The sequence below is a fragment of the Typopeltis vanoorti genome, chromosome 2, assembly GCF_054136105.1.
Source record: "Typopeltis vanoorti isolate ZY-2024b chromosome 2, IOZ_Tvanoo_1.0, whole genome shotgun sequence".
Taxonomy (NCBI): domain Eukaryota; kingdom Metazoa; phylum Arthropoda; class Arachnida; order Uropygi; family Thelyphonidae; genus Typopeltis; species Typopeltis vanoorti.
Window position 1 is genome coordinate 162,651,745 of NC_143550.1, and position 25,403 is coordinate 162,677,147.

General features: G+C 38.1%; 1 protein-coding gene across 1 annotated transcript in view; it reads left to right on the top strand.

Annotated features, from left to right (window-relative positions):
* LOC150109589 (inositol-trisphosphate 3-kinase homolog) overlaps window positions 1–25,403 on the top strand; it is a 308,848-nt gene that overhangs the window by 174,863 nt on the left and 108,582 nt on the right. Inside the window, exon 4 of the mRNA XM_090409129.1 lies at window positions 22,410–22,556. Coding sequence (XP_090265255.1) covers window positions 22,410–22,556 — 147 coding nt within the window. The remainder of the gene's footprint in view (window positions 1–22,409; window positions 22,557–25,403) is intronic.

Consider the following 25,403-nt stretch of genomic DNA (forward strand, 5'->3'; position numbering starts at 1 on the left):
GGGAATGGAATGTCTAGAATTCTTGAGGGTTTGAGAATTTGAGAAACATTTGAGAATTCTAGAATTCTCAAATGTCTTAGGCAACATGTAATAGAGGGAACAAGAGGATCAAGAGTTTTGGATTTGGTTATAGCATAAGAGGAGTTGATAATAACTGAGATGACATCTCTCCCACCAGTTGTAGAGAATGACCATATGGTTTTGACTTGGAAAATGAATATACATGCAGGAGTATCAAACAGATGGGAACGTATGTGGAATTATAAGGCAGGTGATTATAATAGTCTAAGACGTCAACTTGGGGAAGTTTCATGGAAGGAGGAATTGGAAGGCTGGGATATCATTAGTGCATGGGAAATTATGAAAGAATATTTGTTAGCAGCAATGATAAATTGTATTCCAAGAGTGAACAAGAGGACACAATTTGGAGTAAAGTGGATGACAAACAATATTAAACAGGAATTGCATGCGAAAAAGAGGCTGCGGAAGAGATATAAGGAGACAGGTGAAGAGAAGATGCATGAAGAGTATAAGACACAGGCCAGAAGAGTGACTAGTATGGTAAGGAAGACTAAACTGGAATATGAGAGGAGATTAGCCCTAAGATCCAAAGAAAATCCTAAGGAATTTTTTAGATATGTGGCCAGTAGGAGGAGAAATGACTGTGGAAGAATGATATATTATTATTATTATTATTAAACAAGACCTCATGGAGTCAAAGACTCATCTAGGAGGTCCTTTTATCTCACACACATCTCATCATACCGGGTCTTAAACACATTCAAACTCCTTGCAGACACCACACTCTCAGGCAAGGCATTCCAATCATTCACAACTCTGCACGAAAAAAACCTGCCTCTCACTCCCCTACTCACACCCTCTTTATACAGTTTCCAGGGATGACCTCTGGTTCTCCCCTGATCTCCCACTATTCGCTGTAGAACTTCTCCACCATTGATCCTATAGCAACCCCTTACCAATTTGTAGGTCTCTATCATATCTCCCCTCTTCCTTCTCTCCACTAGTCTCTGCAAATTACATCTTTTCAATCTTTCCTCATACTCGACATTCCAGAGGTCAGAAACGACCTTAGTCAGTCGCCTTTGGACCCTTTCCAACATCTCTTCATCCTTCTGAAAACCAGGTGACCAAATCTGGGCACAATAGTCCATGTGTGGCCTAATCAAAGCCTTATACAATGGAACAAGAATCTCCCTACTTCTACACGTCAGTGTCCTCCTCATCATTCCCAGAAGTCTTTGTGTTGTCTTCACAATTTTGGCGATGTGACCCCTAAATTTTAGATCCTTATCCACTATCACTCCCAGATCTCTTATTTCCTCTACTTCCAACAATATATTCTTACCAAGCATAAATTCTGCATCCCATCTTTGTTTTCCAAATTTTAAAACCTTACATTTTGCAACATTGAACTCACACCCCCATTTGCTTGCCCAATCACTCAATTTATTCAAGTCTTCTTGCAAGGCCACAACATCTTCACTACTCTTTATGGTTCTTCCCAACTTTGCATCATCTGCAAACAACTGAATATCTCCATCCAAATCTTCGCCAATATCATTAATATACAAGTTAAATAGTAATGGCCCTAAAACAGATCCCTGAGGCACTCCACTAGTGACTTTCCTTTTCCTGGATATTGCACCCCCATACACAACTTGTTGATACCTATCAGATAGCCAGTCTCCAATCCAATGCACTAATCTAATATCCAACCCCATCTGCTCTAGTTTGACTGTCAACTTATCATGAGGCACTCTATCAAAAGCTTTTGCGAAATCCAAGTATATTACTGTGTATCCTTCTCCTCTGTCCAAGGAAGCAGTCACTTTATTGTAATAAGTAAGTAGATTACTAAAACACGACCTCCCTTTAGCAAATCCATGCTGTCCATCAAAGATTATACCATTGTTGTCAACCCAACTCTGGATTCTAGTTCTCACAAGCTTCTCCAACAACTTAACCACAACACCCGACACACAGATAGGCCTATAGTTTGATGCTTGAGTTCGATCACCTCCTTTATGAAGTGGCACAATCTTACCCTCCTTCCACTCTTTAGGGACTTGACCAAGTGCAAGACTCGTATTAAAAAAATATGTCAAGGCAGGTGTCAACTCTCTGGCACATTCCTTCAGAATACGCGGTGATATATTATCAAGTCCCACAGCCTTATTTACATCTAGTTTACTCAACTCCCCAAACACCTCTTGCTCACTTACAGTCAGTCTCTCCTCCCCATCATCAACTGCTCTTAATCTCTCCATGAAGTCACATTCACAAGATTGAAAGATCTTTATGAACTGCTCATTAAGTATCTCCACCACACATTCTGCAACAGCTGTCTTTATACCATTTCCTCCAATCAATGTCATCCTTCCATAATCATTCTTTCTTTTGCTGGCTACATATCGAAAGAACTCCCTAGGATTCTTTTTAGCTTCATTAGCTAACTGCTGTTCATACCTCTCTTTAGCTACTCTCACCAACCAAGTCACTCTCCTTGCCTGGTCTTTGTAGAACTCATGAAATTGGTTACTTCCACTTCTCTTATGCTGCCTCCACAATGCCCTTTTTCTCTGTATTGCATGCTTAATCTCTTTATTCATCCATCTCACACCTAACTTATTTAACCTTCTCACCCGTGGTATACATTTAGACATTGCATCCACTAAATATTTTTTGAAAATCCCCCAAGCTGCATTGATCTCTTTTCCAGCGAACTCCTCATTCCATGCTACACCTGCAAGCTGTCTCCTGAGCTCTTCATAATCACTCCCCTTGTAGTTCCACATATACCCTTTTTTCACAGGGGTCCTTGCACTGCTGGCAACCACCCAAGTAATCACCTCATGGTCACTTTCACCAATTGGTGGATGATTTGATACCTCATTGATAATTACATCCTCCGATGAGATGACCAAATCCAAGACTCTTAATCCTCTTGTGCCCTCTGTTACATACTGTCTGAGGTAGTTATCCCTCAAAAACTCAAGAAACTCATTTTCTTTACTTCCAGTTGCTATCTCTTCATTCCAGTCTATATTGCCATAATTAAAATCACCCATAATGATCACCCTTTTCTTATTTGCTTGGCTTATTTGACTATACATTTCACTATCACCACCATCCACATTACCAGGTCTATAACAACATCCCACCAAGTATTTGATTCTATTCACCTCTATCTCACACCATACTGCCTCAAAACCACTGGCCCCATTTCCCCCTTGCATCTCTACCTTGTATGGACATAACTCTTTCTCTATCATCAATAGCACTCCCCCTCCCTTTTTACTCCTTCTATCCTCACGAAACACATCATACCTTTCCATCTCTATTCCTGTCAGGATGTCATCCTCATCTAACCATGTCTCACTTATTCCGACAATCTCTGGGTGCACAGACGCAATTAGTGCAACCATTTCATCCGCCTTGTTTCTTATACTTCTAGCATTGGTATACAAACACAACAACTCATTTCTGGATCTACAGCTAGTTCCACTGATACCACTCACTCGATGTGATCTCTCCATGCTGGACTGGGGCCATTTCCCTTTCTGCTTCTTCATTTTAGAACCCTTTGCAATTCCATCTGTTTCCTTTTGATCCCTGATCATCCCATTACTTTCCTGCCTACACATGCTCTCACCTCCTCTTGGAGCATCCACCTTTCTCACGCTGTGTATCCCTGTCCACCCTGAGCCTCCCCGTTTCCCTGCTCCTCTTGCACACCCATTCTCTCATTATCTATACTCATACCACTCACTTCCACATTCATTTCCGCTCCTTCAATCTCTCCTGTCTTACTCTCCTGCTCTTCCACATCACTCCCCTCTTGATCTGATTCATTCTCTCTATTCACATCTCTACCTTCCAGCAGCAGTCTCTCCAAGCGACTCACACCATAACCACTCAAATGCAGTCCATCGCTCCCATACAGCTCACTTCGTCCCTCAAACTCATTCCACACATTAACAAACTGTACTCCCATCTCCTCACACATTTCAGCCAGAATATCATTCATAATCCTTGCTCTCCGCCTCATTTCACCACAATCATACCTAGGCAACACACTGACCACGCTTCCTGTCACATTATTCTCCTTTATCTTTCCAAGCAGTCTCCTGACATTCATTTTGACATGCTCTTTGTTCTCTCTCAAATCATTTGTTCCAATTAATACAATTAACTCTTTTGCTCGTTCCCGCCTCATGTTCAATGCCTCAATCACTCTACTCATTTTACCGCCTGGAAAACATACCTTGTGCATTTTATCCTCTAGCACACCTTTAATAATGGAGTCGCCATACAACGCCACTCGCTCATCTTTTGTTAACTCTTTCATGCCATCATGATTTATTTTAATAGTTTTGACCTGCATTCTCTTAATTTCATTCCGCATCCATTTCATTTCTTGCTTCATCCAATCCAATTCACCTTCTGAACCTCGTGACACATTCACTCTATCATTAAATCTTTCTAACTTTCTAACTCTCGACCCTCTCTTCTCACTTTCCCTCTCATTCATCCTTCTTTGTTTCCGTACTTTCGGTCCAACATACGTCCAACTTTCACTGTCATTCTTCTCACTTTCACTCTCACATATCTTTCTTTGTTTCCGTACTTTCGGACTAACATGCGTCCAACTTTCGCTATCATTCTTCTCACTTTTACTGTCATTCATCTTTCTTTGGTTCAGTACTTTCGTTCCAACATGCGTCCAACTTTCGCCATCAGTCATTCTTTTTTCGCTATCATTCATTCTTTCGATTTTTTTTACTTGCGGTTTCTGCACCACGCCATTTCTACTTTCATTCGTTCTCTCAATTTCGTTTCTTTCCGCCTCACTTTCGTCCCTTTTAACATCCGTTACGGTTGTCAAATCGCTCTTTTTCTTTTTTCCTGATTTTTTAACATTTTTTCGCCTGTCTTTCTCGCCATTCTCTTTCAAACGTGCACTCACGACACAATCGGTACTAGCACTTTCTGTCATCAACTTCATATTCGCATTCATCAATTCCTCGTTCAGGTCACATTTCGCACACACCCTTCTTCCATCCGCACTAAACATCCACAAATCATTTATGTAATCGAAGGAATACATATAACAGACCTCACACTTAACGAACCTACTGAAATCCAAATTAAAATCATGGAATGACAATGCAGCCGCCATTTTTTTTCTCTGCAGGTTACTAGGTCTAATATTAACGTTTTCGTATTTAGTTTAAGCAAGAAAAAAAACCCCACACTAATACTATCGGTAGCGTACAACGTTTACAGCCGCTCTTACTTAAACAATTACGCATATATACTTAATTATTCCTAGTAAAACTTATCTGAATCAGGAGCTCTTCAAAGCACGTTCGTAGCGCCTGACCCACTAGCGCCCTCCAATATTGTGGAATAAAAATGGGAATAGAGTGACTGATGCAGACGACATAGTAGAATTGTTCAAATGTTCATAGTAAAATTGTCCAGGATGAAATACTCCAACTTTATTGGAGTATTTCATCCTGGAGGAGTCAGTTTTAATGCTAGAGGAATAGGGCAGGTTCGAAGTTTAGAGGTACAGGAGGAGAGTGTGTTTCAAATACTGAGTACTCTGGATGTCAGTAAGCTGTGGGACTGGATGGTATTTCACCACGAGTTTTGAGAGAATGTGCTAGGGAACTGACAGTGCCTTTGATCTGGCTTTCCAATGAAAGTCTGGCTGTGGGAAAGGTGCCTATGGAAGGAAGGTAAGATAGTGCCATTGCATAAGGGTGGTAGCAGACTGGAAGTGTCTAATTATAGGCCAGTTTATGTGTCATCAGTAGTTATTAAGATCTTGGAGAAAGTAGTGAGGGACCATATACAGCATTGGGCAGATGAGGGTAATGTTATCTGTGGGGGGTGGTCTTGTTTTAGCAATATGCTAGCCTTTTATGATAAAGTTACAAGAGCATTAGATGAGGGAAAGGCATATACTGCCATTTTCTTAGACTTAGCGAAGGCATTTGACAGGGTGCCACATGATAAGCTGATATTTAAGTTGTAGCACATGGGTCTGGATGTCAGATTGGTCAACTGGATTCAGGATTTGCTGTCTAATAGGTATCAGAGAGTTGTGTATGGTGGGGCAGTTTCAAGGAAGCAGAAGGTTACAAGTGGGGTCCACAGGGCTCAGTACTGGGACCTATATTGTTTTAATCTTTATATCAATGACATTGTCAGTGGATTGCAAGGGGATATTCAGTTGTTTGCAGATGATGTGAAGCTGGGAAGGATCATTAGTAATAGTGCAGATGCGACAGCTCTGCAAGAGGATTTGAATAAGCTAGATAGACGGGCAAATGAATGGGATTATCAGTTTAATGCAGCAAAGTGTAAGGCTTGGGAAACAGCGATGGGAAACTGCATACTCTATGGGAGGAGTTATACTGGAGGAAGTAGGGGAGACAAAAGATCTGGAGTTGATGATTGATAGAAACCTGAAATTTAGGGGACATCTTGCAAAGGTGATGAAGGTAACACAGAGAATTGCTGTAATAATGAGAAGGATGCTGACCTGTAGAGATAAAACAGTTATCATTCCATTGTATAAGACCATGATCAGACCACACTTGGACTATTGTTCTCAGATTTCGTCCTCAGGATTTGAAGGGGATAAATTAACTGTGGAAAGGGTACAAAGGCAGATAACAAAGATGGTTTCAGGACTGTACAATGATAGTTATGAGGATCGACTGAAGGAATGTGGACTGCAGAGTTTGGTGGATAGAAGAAGGAGAGGTGATATGATTAAGACTTTTAAACTGTTGAGAGGTTACAGGGTTGACACTGGGGAGTTCTTTCACTTGGTTGAACAGCAGGAAGGATTGATGACAAGAGGCCATCCCTGGAAGTTACGAAAGCAAACTGTGAGCAAGAGGGTGAGGAGTGGTTTCTTTGCATGGAGGGTGGTTGAACCATGGAATGCATTGCCTGATGGAGTGGTGAGAGCGAGAACGGTCAATGAGTTTAAGTAGTGGTATGATAGACTTTGTATTTCTTAGGGGGGACCTCCTCTCAACGATTCTTGATAAACTTTGTGTTTCTTGGGAAGGACTTCCATGATGAGTCTTTTGACTCCGTGGAGGCCTGAATAATAATAATAATTAATATGGCAAACATTAAAGAAAAAAAACATGATCCAAGATAACTTAATAGCAGCCATACAAAGCCTCTACAAAAGCATCACAAATCATGTTAGAACCTGTAATAATAGATCAAAAGAATTTGAAACAAATGTAGGAGTAAGGCAAGGCTGTATCTTCAACCCTCTTCTCTTCATTATATTAATGTATGAAATTTTAAAGGCATGCCAAACAAAAAACAAAAAAGTTCCACCTAGGATACAGGAAACTGAAAGAAAAGATGATGTAGTGATTCTAGCAAATACAGCTGAAGATTTGCAGTACAACATCAACATTTGGTATGAAGAAACAAAGAAAAGGAATATGACCATAAATATAAATAAAACTGAAACAGTGATCATATCTAGAAACCAACCAAAACACATAATAAAAATAGAGAACCATCAACTGGAATAAGTCTACTCCTTTAAATACTTGGGATTATATATATAAGAAGATGGTAGACTAGACACAGAAATTAACAACAGGATACCTGGGGGAACAAAGCTATTCTGTGCAACGAAAGGGCCACTCCTAGATAAGAAAGAAATCGCCCAGAATACCAAAATGGCAGTGTACCATTTAGTGTTTCTACCAACATTAACATACAGTTGCAAGTCTTGGTGTTTAACAACAGGAAACACAAATGAACTAAGAACAATTGAAATGAAATATCTTAGGAAAGTGGCACAAAAAACAAGACTAGACCGAATAAGAAATCAAACTATAAGAGACGGCCTTCAAGTTGCACCTCTAAACCAATTCATAACACAAGCCCAAATGAGGTGGTTTGGACATCTTAATCGAATGGATGAAGGAAGAATAGCAAAAACTGTATACAAAAGCCAGAAAATAGGAAAAAGAAACATAGGCAGACCAAGGAAAGGTTGGCAAAAGGAAATTAAAGAAAAATTGGAAAAGAAGGGAATTAACTGGAAAGAAGCAAAACAACATGCCTTGGACAGGACGGCATGGAAATCTCTTTGGCAAAATCTCGACGCTTAAAAGCACAAGAGATCATAGACGAAGAAGAAGAATAATATGACTTATCTAAAATGTCTAAGTATCTCTCCTATCTTCCTTTGCATAGGCTTCATCGCTTTTATGGATAAATAACTTAGCTTCTTATGAACCTAATTGCGTAATGTGAGTGGTTAATCCTATCTCCATAATGTTGTATGTTTGTCTTTGTGTATTTTGCAGTGGAAAAAGTTGGTTTCAGGAGGAAAACCTTCTCATCCCCATATGAGACCCACTAATTTACCTCTACTTTAAAAGTTAGGTTCTTTTCTTCATTAATTATAACTATGTCTACTAGCCTCCATGTTTTCATTAAAAGCAACAATGCCCCCCCTTTTTTTTTCTACTGTTCCTTTTGTCAATGTGAAGTATGACAGATGAAAGGGGTGGTCCATAGGGAACATGGCATGAGGAAAGCTATTCCAAAGACAGTAGTAGATGGAAATGAAAGAGGAGAATGAAAAGTTAATACAGTAAGTTTTAATGCAGAGAATGGTTTTTATCTAGTAAAGACTACTTAAAGGTCAATGTGAAATATACAGCTCTACTAGTCACACCAGCTCCACTTGATTTGTGGTGTAACCTGATTCCACAAACAGCTCTAGTGTACTTAGCAAGTATTGCTACTGGAAAGGCATATCTTTCCTATTTTGAGGAAATGCCAACTAGACCTCTAAATGGTGGATAACATATCAGTGAAATGCCACAATCTTGTTTATTAGAGGATTGAATGCTTGCCAGCTTTGGTCTTCATAGCAGTACTTCAGTTTCTGTTCTTCCCTATTCACATGCACTCTGGTTTGAAATTATTATTATTATTTTGTGACTCTTCCAAGTCTAAAGATTCATTGAGGGAGGACACCTACTCTATAACTCTCCGTCTCCACCATTTAATTCACCATCTACACCAATGCCATCTACTCCCACCACCACTAGTATTTTTTGTCTGTAAATTGCATGTATTCTGAAGGCCAATTTGTCTGTATGGTGGATGAAAAACCAGAATTTCTGGGAGAAAAAACCCTGCTATCTCCATATGAGATCAACTAACTCACTTTCGATTAAAAAAAAAACACATAGAGATTCCTCCCCATCACGACAAGAATCGAACTTAGGCCTTTTCTAATTGAATGGTGCAACATATCATCATTTATATCAAGGACATGCTTTTTTGGCATGCTCTTGAAATTCTTCAAGGACATGCCAGAAATGCACTTAAAGGATCTGGATCTTCTGCACAAGGCTAAACTAGTAAAATAGTTCCTCAGGCTGGCTACCAGATGGTACAGAACTTACACAATACACCCAACCTTGATAGTAATGAATCAGACAGCTTCCTGACCAGCTAATGAGTAATCCTGCTACTATATATAGTGGCATGCTACTTCATAGTACCATACCTGAATTCTCTCTCTCTGTAGTAGTAGTATGCAGGAGAAACTGTCAAGGGCATGCATGGATAGGGTTCCATTACTGTGCGTGATATGTTCATGAGTATTTCACCTTCCATTTGCATGCCCTCTTCTTTATTTAACTCCCTCCTTACCAACAACGAAGGATAGCATATTCAAAATAAGTTTTATCATAAATAAAAAAAATTTTGAAAAAAAAAACAATCCCAAAAAATCCATCAATAAACATTAACCATTTGCAAAAAAAAAAAAAAAAAAAAAAAAAAAAAGCTTCCACACCTCTTCACCAACATTCATGGTCTCAACAGCTATAAATGACATGCACCATTTAGTCATCCAAACTAAACACCTTCCTAACTCACCAGTGACTTCATGACTTTAATTGCTCTGACCACACCTTGCACAGTTCCTTCCATCACAAAGAAGGAAAATTTTCATGCCAGATTTCATTGCGTTCATTTGCTCTCTCTATCCCTCAATCTACTCTGACCTATTTTATTATTATTATTATTATTACGTGACACCTCCAAGAAGTCCAAAGACTCATTGAGGGAAGGCACCTACTCTACAACTCTGTCTCCACCACACAATGTACCAACTACAGCGAACTGCATCATCTACACCATCTACTGCCCACCACTAGTATTTTTGCAGAAAATCATAAACATACATGCCCATGGCAGGATTTGAACCCACAGCCTTTTGGCTGGAGATAAGCTAACCACTAGGCCAACCAGGCCAGCTTTATCTGTAAAGATTTATCTTCAGCACTCAAAATACCTAAACAGTGAGGTAATCTTCATGGAATGTCAGTTTGCAACTCAGCCTGGTTTCCCCTTCTCCATAGGAAGAGATACAGAAGTATCTGCTGTCAGCAACAATTCTTTATAAATTGTCCATCTGTCTACCAGATAATCCTCACCATCTTACAACATCCTTGACCTTTTCTTAACCATCTTTTTCCAAATATTGAGACCCAAATTTTCTTGGGTCTCAATTCTCCTCCTGGTAACTTAGACCATAACATCATCCAAGTTCTTTGCTGTGGCATATCATTCATCAGCCATTCTCAATCTCATGTCCTTTAGTATAACACGAATGATGACTGTCTACTTTTCCTTATTTCCATAGTCACATTGCTTTTTCTATTCTCCTGATCCAAACAAAGACTGAATAACAATAGTATTTATTATAGGAATGAAGGCATTCATCTTCCATTCTACCCACAATTCTAATCTACCCAAGAAAAAAATCATGTCACAAATGACCTCCCCCTCCCCCCCCAAAAAATCTAGCTTTACAACCACCACTTCAAAACAAAAGAGCATACCTGCTGGTATCGTTCTTCAGCTCCTGCATTGATGACTAAGGCAGACAGCCTTTTGCTTTACTAGGAACTGCTCACTGCATGCTACCTCTAGTCTTTCATCAGAATCCTGAATTGCTTAGACATAGTTATCTGGTCCTGATGATATATCACTTGTATTCTGTTAAAAATCTGTGCTCCAGAATTGACACTTATCCTTTACTCCCTTTCAATGTTTCTTACTTAACTCAGCCCACACATTTCATTTATTTGCTACAGATCTTCTGGCCTCTTGTGTGTGGGAGTAATTTAAAAAAATAATAAATAAATAAAAAAAAACTAGCATCTATCCTACATCATAGAAACAGCGATATGTTTAGCCTATTCCAGAAAAAGTTGGTAAATCAGCTACAGACTATTCTCCAATTGCTCTTACTACTCTTTGAAATCATGGAAATTATGACCAGAAGTACAGATTTTGCCACTCTCAATCCACTTATCAGCTAGTAATCACCACCCACCTTTCAGCATAAGCCATGGAAAGGTTTGGAGAAACTTGCATGGTTGCTTCTTGACATTTTCAGAGCATTTTTTTTTTTTCTTTTGCAACTTCTACCAAAAAAGGTTTTGTAAATCTGTGGTACATTAGTGGCTACCACAAAAGGTCTTTTTATAAGACTGTGATACTAAGAATTTTTTCTATTTTTTAATTTTATGTATGTTCTTCTGTTTTTTTGACATTTGTTACATAGTCATCAAGAGATGCTGCTAGAGGTGAAACATGGAACTTATCAAACAACTTCAAGCCTCCAATAAGTAGTGCAGTGGTTTCACTTTGGACAGTGAAATTCATTTTCCACCTAAAAACAATCATAAACATCTTTGCCAGAGGCCTATGCCACAAACTGCGATTTTATGGTCTACCTTCTATGCTTTGCAGTTGGGTCACCAGCTTCCTTTCTGGTCATTTGCTGCAGGTCTTGGTTGATGGCTTCCTCTCCTCAGTGCTAGACATACTCAGAGGGTCTGAATGTTCACTTATTCTTTTTCTTGTACATATTTGATCTCACTGACTTCAAATCTTATCCAAAGCTATACTGAAGACAATACTCTCCATTCCTTGTCATTTGACAAATTTACCACTTCCCTTATGATAATATTCATATCTTCCAAATTGGATGGGATTTGGCACCTCTAGCATCTCTTAGCACAGTCTTCAGTGTCCAAAAACTTAGTATACTTTTCCACTCAAGACTACTCACCCATACAGCTGCTGGTACTGTAAGTCCCAAATTTTTCCTACCTTGAAATACTACTCATACATTTGGAATGATAAACCTAAAACTTCTCTAAGAGTGCTTATGCTCTTCAAAAGAAGGCAATACAATTAATTGATAACCTGTCTGTCTCTCTCTCTCTCTTTAACAGATTCATTACAATCACTGTATCATAGATATATCTTCTATAGGTATTTCTGTGGATGATATTTTGTTGAACTGACCACCATTATTACTCTGCTTTCTTCCAATATTGTAAGATGGCTATATGCTGGTCAACATTCATTTATAGTACAACTTCAAACTTATGGAAACCTCTCTTTCATTGCATCCACCGGTGTTCTTTGTAACAGCCCCTCTCACTTCGTCGTCTTCAAGACGAAAACATATAACTCTTAAGAAACATCAGCAGATTCCTTCCTTTTTTTTCCTTCTTATTCACACACAACACTGATATATACTACAGATGATGAAACTTGTAAAAATGCAATTTTTTTTTTATTCCCAGAGCAAAACAGAAGAATGATAATGGCCAGTTCAGTGGAGCAGTGCCTATGAAAATGCCCACAGAACCTGCAAATGACAGAGCATTTATGAGAGTAACATTAACAAGTCTGAGAGAAAAAGAGATCATCTAGTAACATACAGATATCTAAAAATATTTGATGCTGTGAATAGAATCAAGTATTTTTAAGTATCTTTAAGTACTTTCACAACATGAAACACCAGTCTAAGGTTTGTATAGTGTTTGTATAGTGTTAGGAGATGTACAGATGAGCAGTGTCTTGAATGGAAAAAGACACACCAAGTTTTTGGAGATGGAAGTGCTGTGGATGTGATGTGTTTTGTAACGCCTCAATGTTTTCCTTTTTTCAGCGTTTCATTGTACAGTCTAAGTATCTATCTAAATATGCAAGCCTTTTATAATAAAGTTACAAGAACATTAGATGAGGGAAAGGCATATACTGCAATTTTCTTAGACTTAGCGAAGGCATTTGACAGGGTGCCACATGATAAGCTGATATTTAAGTTGCAGCACATGGGTCTGATGTCAGATTGGTCAACTGGATTCAGGATTGGCACTTCCAGTCTGCTTCCACCCTTATGCAATTGCACTATCTTACTTTCCTTCCATTCCCTGCCACCTTTCCCATTGCCAGACTTTAATTAAAAAGCCAGGTTAAAGAAGCTGTCAGTTCATTAGCATATTCTCTGAAAATTTGTGGTGAAATACCATCCAGTCCCACAGCTTGACTGACATCCAGAGTACTTGGTATTTGGAACACACTCTCCTACTGCACCTCTAAACCTGGAATCTGCCCTATCTGTCTAGTATTAAAATTTACTCCTCCAGGATGAAATACTCCAATAAAGTGTTCATTGAACAGTTCCACTATGTCCTCTGAAAGAGGCACTCTTTTCCCATTTTTATCCCACAATGTCATTCTTCCACAATCATTTCTCTTCCTACTGGCCACATAGCTAAAAAATTCGCTAGGATTTTCTTTGGATCTTAGAGCCAATGTCTTCTAATATTCCAGTTTTGCATTCCTTACCGTATTATTCACTGTCCTGCCCTGTGTCTTATATTCTTCATGCACCTGCTCTTCACCTGCCTCCTTATATCTCTTCCAAAGCCTCTTTTTCACATGCAGTTCCTATTTAATATTATTTGTCATCCACTTTACTCCAAAGTTTGTCCTCTTCTTCACTTGTGGAATACAGCTTGCTATTGCTGCTAACAAATATTCCTTCAGAATTTCACTTTCATTTCAAGCACTAATGATATCTCGGCCTTCCAATTCCTCCCTCCATGAAACTTCCCCAAATTGACGGCTAAGACTATTATAATCACCTGCCTTATAATTCCACATATAGTTATTATCAACTCTTCTGATGCTATGACCAAATCCAAAACTCTCGAACCTCTTGTTCCCTCTATTACATGTTGTCTAAGACATTTGTCCCTCAAGAATTCTAGAAATTCCATTCCCTTATTGCTACATGCATCTTCCTCTCCCAAAGTATGGGAGAGTTTAAAAACTGCTGTAGTTAAAATCTCCCATAACAATCATTCTTCTTGCACTTGCCATGCTCAACTGTCTAAACATCTCCTGGACCCCACCCTCTGTGCTCCTTGGTTTGTAGTAATACCCCACTGAATATCCTGTCTAAATATCCATATGCTTTCAAAATCATTAGTGTCACTGCCTTCCAAAGCCTCCACTCTTATAGGACATAAGTTGTCACTTATCATAAGCAGTATTCCACCACCATGCTTTCCCTTCCTATTCTGCTGAAAAATGCTGTATCCTGCTACTTCTATTCCTATTATTATATCCTCTTCTATCGACCATGTCTCAGTGATCCAAATAATCTTTGGCCAGGCTGATGCTATCAGCACCACCAATTCCTCTCCTTTATTCTGGATACTCCTGGAATTAGTATAAAGTATATAGTTTTTTTTTTTTTATATATATATCCTGTGGAACTGTAGCCATTAGATAAGGTGAGGTGTATATGACTAAATTCTTCTGAGAGAGAGAGAGAGAGAGAGATCTCATTGGAATGAAGATTATAGGCTCTATTAATTGGTATTTAAATGATACCATATTGCTGAGAGTGAGGGGGGGAGTGATGGGAAAGTTTGTGAAAACCATCTAATTATGACTAGTCTTATGTCCATGTATTTCACTTAGTTTTGTGTGTGTATGTGTTATAAGTCTCGTATTGCACTCCCAGATGATGTCTCTAACTCAGAGGAGAAATATTGGAATTCAATATTATTTTAATCCTTTTCCAGTGCTGGTTTACTCCATTAAACCTCTAACATGAATTTCTTCCATCACGTGAGCCTTTACACACATGGAAACACTGGCTGTTAGTAATCATTGTTTTGAAAAGTATTGAGGTGAGGACAGTGGGGACAATAGTTTGTGATTCATCTCAATTTGGGATGGGAGGAATAAGCGAAATATAGGCTTACTTTATGCTTTTCAGTAAATGCTAAACAGTTATGATAACTTATGAGTATTAGAAATGGGTGGTAATTCTGGAGTGCATTTGGGATAGAGTTGGAGGAATACCAGCTACACAACATTGGTATCCTTTGATTTTCTTGATGCATTTCTGGTGAAAGATCAGAAGTGGTATTATGAGGTATACGACTGATGCTAGATGGTCAGCAATATCTTTGGGTGATGATTCAATGTTATCTTCTGAATGTGAGACTTGGAAGTTAAATCCAGCATCCTTGGCAAAGGACTAGAAGGGTGGACTTCTGCTTGAAGCGATAAGTTTCCTGTATTTCATCTTTTTTAAAGTTTGCTTTGGTTTTATTGCACAAGCACATGTCGGTCATCTGCCATGTTAGTTTCCAGACCACTGTCATATAGCGAACACTGTCGTAATTGAAAAAGTGTCATCAATAGATTGTCATAGAACAAAGTTGTAACTTGGGCTATTACTGTATACAAGGGTGGCCTGAAACGTTCTTGGTCTAACAATGAAAAAACGAATTTATAATTTCAAAATTATTTTTATTTTTCAACATAATCTCCCCTAAAACTAATACATTTATTCCAGCGATGCTCCAGCACCATTATCTCATTCCTGTAGATATTTTGCAGTAAGATCTGCAAAATACCCCTCTACAGCTGCAATCACCTCTTGATTCAAAGAAAAATGCTGACCAGCGACGAAGAGTTTTAGTTTTGGGAAGAGATATATGTCAGAGGGAGCCAAATTTGGGGAATAGGGTGGATGTTCTAACAATTCATAGTGCAGATCCCTTAATTTTTCCATTGCCAAAACCCTTTTGTGGGCAGGTGCTTTGAGCTGATGAAAGACTATTTTTTCTTCTGCAAACAGGGTCTTTTCTCACGAATTTTTTCATCTAGTCTAGTTAAAAGATCGGAATAATATTCCCCGTTATTGTTTTACCCTTTTCAGGATAATTAATAAATAAAATCCCTTTAGCATCCCACACAAATGCCATGACCTTTCTTGCTGATGGAAAAGACTTTGTGTTCTTTGGCAGTGAACAACCGTCTTCTGTCCACTGTTTTGACTGCTGTTTTTTGGATTCTGTTGTGTAATGGTGAATCCAAGTCTCATCCATAATGATAATAAATTGATGCACAAAATCTGTTTTATTCTTGCTAAAATGTTCTAAGCACTGTTCAGAGATTTTCATTAGAGTGCGTTTTTGATCTGCTGTGAGCAAGTGCGGTACCTATCTTGCGCAAAGCTTTTTCATATGCAATTTTTCTTGCAAAATATATCCTACACGTTCTTTTGAAATACTTGTATTCTCAGCAATTTCATGCACTTTGACTCACCGGTCATCCAATACCATATCAGCACTTGATCAATGATATCTGGTGTTGTTACACTGTTTGGATGTCCTTCATGTGGATCATCTTCAAGGCTGGTACCACCACGTTTACACTTGGCAGCCCATTTCTTAATTGTCAAAAACAAAGGAGAGGAGTACCCATAAACTTTTGTGAACCTCGAATGAATTTCTTTTGCCGTTAAATCTTCTTTTACAAAGAATTTTTTAACCGCAATTTTATCCATTTCAAGGGATACAGACAACACTTTTGCTTCAGACAGCTGTATAAAACAAACTACTTGATAGAATGACTTGCAATTTCACATGAATGCTTATGACAGATGTACCAACTTAGAAAAAAAAAATCTTGCTTATCATATTGCCATCTATGGTCGAGGCCGAGAACTTTTCAGACCACCCTCGTAACATATTTCAGCATGACAGTGAAGGTAAATGTGGTGGTGGAGTGTTACAATAAGAGATGAATTGTGCTCTCTCAGGGTGGAGAATCTCAGTGGAATAGCACTAATGGCTTTGAGAGTATATGGTGTGAGATAGATCTTTATAAGAAAAGATATTTAGTCGGATGTTGCTACAGACCAGGGAATATAGATGGTGATGAGCAGGAAATGTTAAGGCAAATTAGTTTGGCAAGTGCAAATTGAGCAATCATTATGGGGGACTTCAACTATAATGATATAAACTAGGCAGAGGAGACTGCATGCAGTAATAAGGGAATTGAAGTTTTGGGTTTCTTGAGGGACAACTGTCTTAAGCAGCATGTGGTGCAGGGAATATGAGGATCAAGAGTTTTCGATTCAGTCATAGCTTCAGAGGATCTGATTATGACTGAGATGACGTACTTGTCCCCTGTTGGTGAGAGCAACCATGCAATTTGACTTGGAGGATGAATAAGCATGTGGAGGTATCAAAACAGTAGGAAGTATTGTGAAATTATAAGGAAGACAACTATCATAGACTTAGAAACCAGCTTGCAGCAGTACAATTGAAAGTATTTGAATGAAGTTTGGGGGGGGGGGGGCAAGGTCATTAGTGCATGGGAAATACTTAAGAAAATATGTATGACAGTAATGACAGATTGCATACCTTGAGTGAAGAAGATAAAGCAATTTGGAGTCAAATGGATGACAAAAGGAATTGCAAAAGAAAAAGATTATGAAAGGCGTATAAAGAGAGGTGGAGAACAGGAATATAAGGCTCAGGCTAGGAAAAAATGACTAGAATTGTAAGGAGAAAAAAATTAGAATATGAGAAGAGACTGGAACTGCATTCCAGGGAGAATCCCAAAGAGTTTTTTTTTTTTTTCTGCTGTGGTGAGTAGGAGGAAAAATCATAGTGGCTGGATTATCTTGTTGATTGGAGATGGCAATCACTTTATTAGTATTTCATCCTGGTACAGCAGGCTTTATTCCTAGAAGGATAATGAGTGAAGGAAGAGGATATATTCTGAATACTGAGTACACTAAATGTTAATAAGGCAGGAGGCCTAGACGGAATTTTGCCACATGTTTTATGGGAATGTTCTGTGGGAATGCATGAACTGACTGTGCCATTAGCTTTTGCTGTTTAATGAAAGTCTTGCAATGGGACAGGTTTCTGGAGAGTGGAAGGAAGGTAAGATAGTACCATTGCATAAAGGTAGCAGTAGAATGGAGGTAACTATCTAGGCCTGTTTTGTATTTCTTCTGTAGTTAAGATTTTGGAGGAATTGCTAAGAGCTTGTATACAGAATTGGGTAGATGAGAGTAGTATTATTTATGCAGGCCAGCATAGATTTGTTAAAGGGAACTCTTGTTTTAGTAATCTGGTAACCTTTTACAATAGAGTAACAAGAACAGTGGATGAGGGTTAAGGCATACGCTGTTTTTTCCAAAGGCATTTGACAGGTGCCACATGAGGCAACTTGATTTTTAATTTGCATTATATGGGTTTGGATAGCAAGTTAGGTAAGCAATATTGAGGAGTAGGAAGGTTACAAGTGGAGTTCCACGAGGTTCAGTCCTAGGACCATTACTATTCAATCTTTATGTCAATAATATCGTCACAAGACTAGAGGGAAATGTTCAGTTGTTTGCAGATGATGTGAAGCTTGTGAGGATTATTAATAATATTACTAAGGTATTATAAATATTAGTTATTAGTATACACTGATATTTTGGTTCTTCGAGAGGATTTCAATAAGTTGGATAAGTGGGAAATGAATATGGATATCAGTTTAATGGAATTAAATGTGTGGTTTTATAATTTGGGATCCATAGAGGGGATGCTTCATACTCACTTGGTGGAAGAAGTGGAGGAAGCAAGGGATCTTGGGGTTGATTGTGGATAGAAATTTGAAGTTCTCAGGACATATTTCAAAGGTTGAGAAGACATTGTAGAGAATTGCAGCAGTTTTGATGAGAACATTGACCACAAGAGATTATACAATGGGACTAACACACTTTTTTAAAGCTTTGATCAGGCCACATCTGGATTTCTGTGCTCAGATCTGGTCACTGGCATTTGAAGGGGATGAAGTAATCATGAGAGGGTGCAGAGACAGATAACAAAAATGATATATCAGAATTAGCCAGCCTGACTGGCTGAGTGGTTAGTGTGCCCGCTCTCCAGTCAAGAGGCTGCGGGTTCGAATCCCGCCATGAGGATGGATGGTTGTGATTGTCTGTGGAAATACTAGTGGTGGTAGTGGTCGGCGGTAGATGGTGTTAGTATAGTTGCAGTCAGTTGGTGGATTGTGAGTGGTGGAAGCAGAGCTGTAGAGTAGATGCCCTCCCTCGATGAGTCTTTGGACTCCCTGGAGGTGACAAATAATAATATACAATGTTGATTATTATTATTATTCAGGCCTCCATGGAGTCAAAAGACTCATCGTGGGAGGTCCTTCCTAAGAACATAAAGTCTGTCAAGATTTATCGAGGGGAGCTTCTCCTTAAGAAACACATCTATCATACCACTCCTTAAATTCATTGATCGTTCTTGCTCTCACCACTCCATCAGGCAATGCATTCCACGGTTCAACCACCCTCCACGCAAAGAAACCACTCCTCACCCTCTTGCTCACCATTTTTTCCTTTCGTAACTTCCAGGGATGGCCTCTTGTCATCACTCCTTCCTGCTGTTCAACCAAGCAAAGGAACTCCCCAGTGTCAACCCTGTAACCACCTCTCAACAGTTTAAAAGTCTCAATCATATCACCTCTCCTTCTATCCACCAAACTCTGCAGTCCACATTCCCTCAGCCGATCCTCATAACTATCCTTGTACAGTCCTGAAATCAGCTTTGTCATCCATCTTTGTATCCTTTCCACAGTTAATTTATCCCCTTCAAATCCTGGGGACCAAATCTGAGAACAGTAGTCTAAGTGTGGTCTGATCAGAGATTTATACAACGGAATGATAACTGTTTTATCTCTGCAGGTCAGTGTCCTTCTCATTATTGCAGCAATCCTCTGTATTACTTTCACCACCTTTGCAATATGTCCCCTAAATTTCAGGTTTCTATCAATCATAAAGCCCAGATCTCATCTCCCCTACTATCTCCAGTATAACTCCTCCCATAGAGAATGCAGCATCCCATCGATGTTTCCCAAACCTCAAGACCTTACATTTTGCTGCATTAAACTGCTAACCCCATTCATTTGCCCACCTGTCTAGCTTATTCAAATCCTCTTGCAGGGCTACCACATCTGCACTATTACTAATAATCCTTCCCAGCTTCGCATTATCCAGAAACAACTGAATATCCCCTTGCAATCCACTGGCAGTGTCATTGATATAAAGGTTAAAACAATATAGGTCCCAGTACTGAGCCCTGTGAGACCCCACTTGTAACCCTGTGCTTCCTTGAAACTGCTCCACCATACACAACTCTCTGATACCTATCAGACAGCCAATCCTGAATCCAGTTGACCAATCTGACATCCAGACCCAGGTGTGCTGCAAGTTAAATATCAGCTTATCATTCATGTGGCACCCTGTCAAATGCCTTCGCTAAGTCTAAGAAAATTGCAGTATATGCCTTTCCCTCATCTAATGTTCTTGTAACTTTATTATAAAAGGCTAGCATATTGCTAAAACAAGAGCGCCCTTTCACAAATCCATGTTGACTCTCACAGATAACATTACCCTCATCTGTATATGGTCCCTCATTAATTTCTCCAAGATCTTTACAACTACTGATGACACACAGACTGGCCTATAATTATACACTTCCAGTCTGTTACCACCCTTATGCAATGGCACTATTTTACCTTCCTTCCATTCCCTGACTGAGGGCATGTAGACTACGGAGTTTGGTGGATAGAAGGCAAAGGTGGGGGGGGGGTGATATGATCGAGATATTTAAGTTGTTGAACGGTTATTATTGTATTGACACTAAGGAGATTTTTCATATAGTAGAATGAGGGAAAGGAAAGGACAAGGGACCATTCCTGGAAATTGCAAAAGAAGGTGGTGAGTAAAAGGGTAAGTAATAAGTTTTTGTGAAGGGTGATAGGAGCATGGAATGGATTATCTGAGAGGGTGGCGATTGTGCAAACTGTGGCTCAGTTTAAGGAGTAGTAAGATAGATCTTGTGTTGGCTAGTGTTGATCTTCCACGATGAATCTTGCGACTCCATGGGGATCAGGAAAATAATATGAACTGATTTAATTTTTGAGCATTTAACAATGCATGTATAAGTGAAGAACAGTGAGTTCGCTATAATTTCTGACATATCATTAAATATATAATATATTAAGATAGATAACAACCTATCTGTGAATGATGTCAAAATAATATAGTCAGTGATTTTAGATCTCTATTTGAGCTAAGTATATTCAACTGACCTCATATTTTAATGCAAATGGAAAAAAACATTGTGTGCATTTTAAGATGTGATTTTCACCATTTCAAAATATAATTCTGTATGCATGAAGATTTTGCCAATATATTTTTACTTGATTGCTTAGTAGTAGGCCTTATTTGTTTAATATTAAAAATATGGTTTTCCTCACCCTGTGAAAAATTGTGTATTAATAAAATGAAATAACATATATTTAAAGCATTAAGGTGTGCATCTATGTATTACTGCATAGCAATATAGTTTGGTAATTTACAGTAATATAACTTATATTTTATAGGTTACTAAAAGTAGTGTATATTTTAAATCCTAGTTTGCCTGGCAGTGAACTTTTTTATTTTTTTCTGTATTATACCCAAGCATATGCAAACAAAGTTTTTATATAAAGTAACTTTATTACTTTTTTTTTTTTATGCTAAGAACAATTGACTTCACTAAAGGTTGCTTTAAGTATCTACAGTGGAAAGAATGTTCCTTAGTACATGAAATTTGCTGGCCTGGTTGGTCGGGTGGTTAGTGTGCTCACTCTCTGACCAACAGGCAGTGTTTTCTAATCCTGCCATAGGCATAGATGATGTGATTGTTTTTAGGTGGTAGATTAATTTAATTATCCAGTGCAAGACCACTGTCCTGCTTATTGGAGACGATCTGAAATGTCTGGGTAGATCCCATGTTTAGTCTCTGGAGCAGGGTTTCTGAACTATGTAAAAAAAAAAAAAAAATCCTTAGTCTTCCCTTGCTTCAAATGTACTGTAGATTGATCACCTTTTGTGCATGGGAGACAAAAAAAAAAAAAAAAAAAAAAAAAAAAAAAAAAAAGTCAACTTCTTGGCACTTTATATGCAAATTTTGTCTATGCTTGAGTATTTGTCTTAGTAATTTATATGCTAACATCATGGAGAAATCATTAACTAACATGAATCACTGCAATTTAATAGTTTTGGAATGAATCTTCCTTGTGTATGGTTATGGCTATCCTAGGCAGAAAAGAGGTCATTATCTTTATTTCTCTTCTAGGGGCTTTTGCTCCAGCAGGGCCAGGAACAATTTGGAAAAAACGACCAGCAGATGATTCAGAAGTAAAATCTTATGAATCACTCAGCAGGGATAACATGGCTGATATGGTACCCAAATTTTATAGAGATGTTGAGTATAATGGAGAACGTATCCTTATTGAATCAATTTAACTTTCTTACATATAATTAAGTCTTAATAAAAACTTGCAAGGGAAATTAAAGTGAAATGTGAATAAGCATTTATATATATTTTTTTCATTTTATTCTCTTCTCCTTTGACTAGTCTCTTCATATGAGAGGTGTTAGGTAATGAAGAAATTTCCAAAGAACTGCCTCTAATAAGTATCATGCATGTCTACACACACTCGGACTTTAACTCTTGCATGCTAATATAGCTATCTGGGTTCTGGGAAGACATTTGAAAAGCTTTTGTAGAAGGTAACAAAGATATTTGTCCTATAGAATTGTACATAAAACAGGTTGAGGGAATGTGGCCTTCAAAGTCTGAGAAATAAATGGAGAGTAGAAATTGTAGAAACACAAGTTGCTAAGGGGGATCTTATAAATACCGATAAGGTATTAAAACTCATGGCATGGTTGGCCAAGTGTTGACACACTTGTTCTCTAACAGCACGTCGTGAGTTTGAATCCCCCTCCTCACATTGGATATTTGTCTTAACCACCGTCACCTCCCCTCTCTCTGGAGGCATATAGCAGCTTGAAAAACTCCATATTTGGTCTCTAGAACAGGGTTTTCAGATTATGTAAAAAATTAAAAACTTAAATAAAATTATAAGATAAAAGAAAAACTTAGCCCACCCATTGATCTGCTCTAATGTATTGTTGGTTTGCAACCTTTTGTTGGTGGAAGTTTGCATATATATTTAAAACACAACAGGTGGATAGTGGAGAACTTAGGATCATATCTAGAGGGTGAGGGTAAGGGTATTGTTAGGAAGTATGCGAGCTCCAGATCCATTCACATAGTATGTGGAATTAACTGCTTTTGGGTATTGAGTGAATGTATTCAGAGAAAGATAGTATAGGTATTTGAGTCCATATACTCCCTGGAGGTTCATGCCTAATAATAATTGCCAGGTGAATAGTGTCGCTGCTCTCCACATCAACAGGCTCTGGGATTTGGATTCCAGTGGAGCATGGCAGGCAACTTCATCATCTAGTATGAGACCATTACTATGTTCATTAGAAGCTTGAAATAGAAATATAACTATAAAAATGGAGAAAAACTCTCATTCAAACTTATTTATTGTAAAATTCTTGCCTAAGTGTTATAGGCATCTTCAATACAGGAATATAGAACAGCAATCAAACCACAACAGACAATTGTTGAAAGTTTTTTCCTCTTGGTTATACTATAAATTAAAGATACGAAGAAATTATATACTTGGTTTAATCCTTTATTCAACTGTAAGCAAAGGCACTTGGTATCTTCAAGTGAAAAACTTTTGATGAGACCTCAATAAAGGTCGAAATCGGTCTGGGTAGTGACCCTTCCCATAATGCATAGCATTATACATGTCTGCAAGGAGATGCATTAATACATAATGCTTTGCATTATGGGATACTAAGGCAAGTGATGTGAAGTCATACCACCTTTCCACGAGTTGCATCAGTCCTGAAAATACTTCAGTCGCAAACTTTGTTTGCTTACACTTGGATAAAGGATTAAACCAAGTATATAATTTTTTGGTATCTTTAATTTATAACAACAGACAATTTTCAAAAGCACTACCTTATTAGTTAATTAAGATAACTGAAACTGTCAATTTCCTAACTTAAAAATAAAGAAAGAAAGAAAGAAAACAAATAAAATAAAATTAGGAAAGATTAGCAAATTTAAAAAGTACTATCTCCTATAAATTGAGATGTAGACCATTGGATCTGCTTAAGTTGAGACAATAGAGTAAAACTTCACACATTTCTTTATAAAGATGTTCTATGAGGAAATGACTTTTATGAAGGACTCTTGTCTTGTTCCAGTGAACTGTTTAGTGCAGATGGCATGCTCAGCAAGTCCAGACTGTTCAGGTCCATGGTATTTAGACTTGTTCCTCTAGATGAATAATAGCAGATCTTCTGGTTTGCCCAAAATAAGATAACCCACAAGAGCAAGGAATTTGGTAGATGCCTGAAGAATTAGGAGGTGGAAGCTTTGTCCTTAGGAGAAGTGAGAACGGTGTAGATTTTTGTGATGGGGTTGAAAGGCAACAAAAATATTCAGTGCTTGTAAAACTTTGACTATGCATTCAGAAATGCCTTGCACACAAGGTATAAGAATGAGTATTATTTCTTCAGGATTGGAAGAGGAACCATAACTATTAAATGCTTTTTTGATGAAAGAATGCTTTAAACTGTTTGGTAAAAAAGGCAGATTTAATATGTTGTAATTCTTTCTGTAAAAGTTTGTCAGAAGAACAAAGAATTAAAACATATTAAATCTGCCTTTTTACCAAATGGTTTTAACCACGCTATCGGCCAGGACGTATATATAAGTCCAATGCGAAGTGCATATTAAAATTGTAATACTATTGATATTACATAGAAATATATGATGGAGACGAAGCTTATGATGATGCGTATTTGATCCATAATGGCCAGTAAGGTGGTTAAGGATTCTTTCATCAAAAAAAGCATTTAATAATTATGGTTCCTCTTCCAATCCTGAAGAAATAAACTCATTCCTATCCCTTATATGCAAGGCATTTCTGAATGCATAGTAAAAGTTTTAAAACCGCTGGATATATCTGTTGCCTTTCACCTCATTAGAAAAATCTCCATCTTTCTTACTTGTCCTAAAGACAAGCTTCCACCTTTAGGTTTTCCAGGAATCTACCAGATTCCTTGTTCTTACAATCTATTTTATTTTAGGCAAACCAAAGTTCTACCTTATTGGATTAGAAAAAAAAAAACTTTTCTTTTCTTACTAACTTAACTCTCATATCTATAGTTAAAATTGAACATAGATAGTTATATG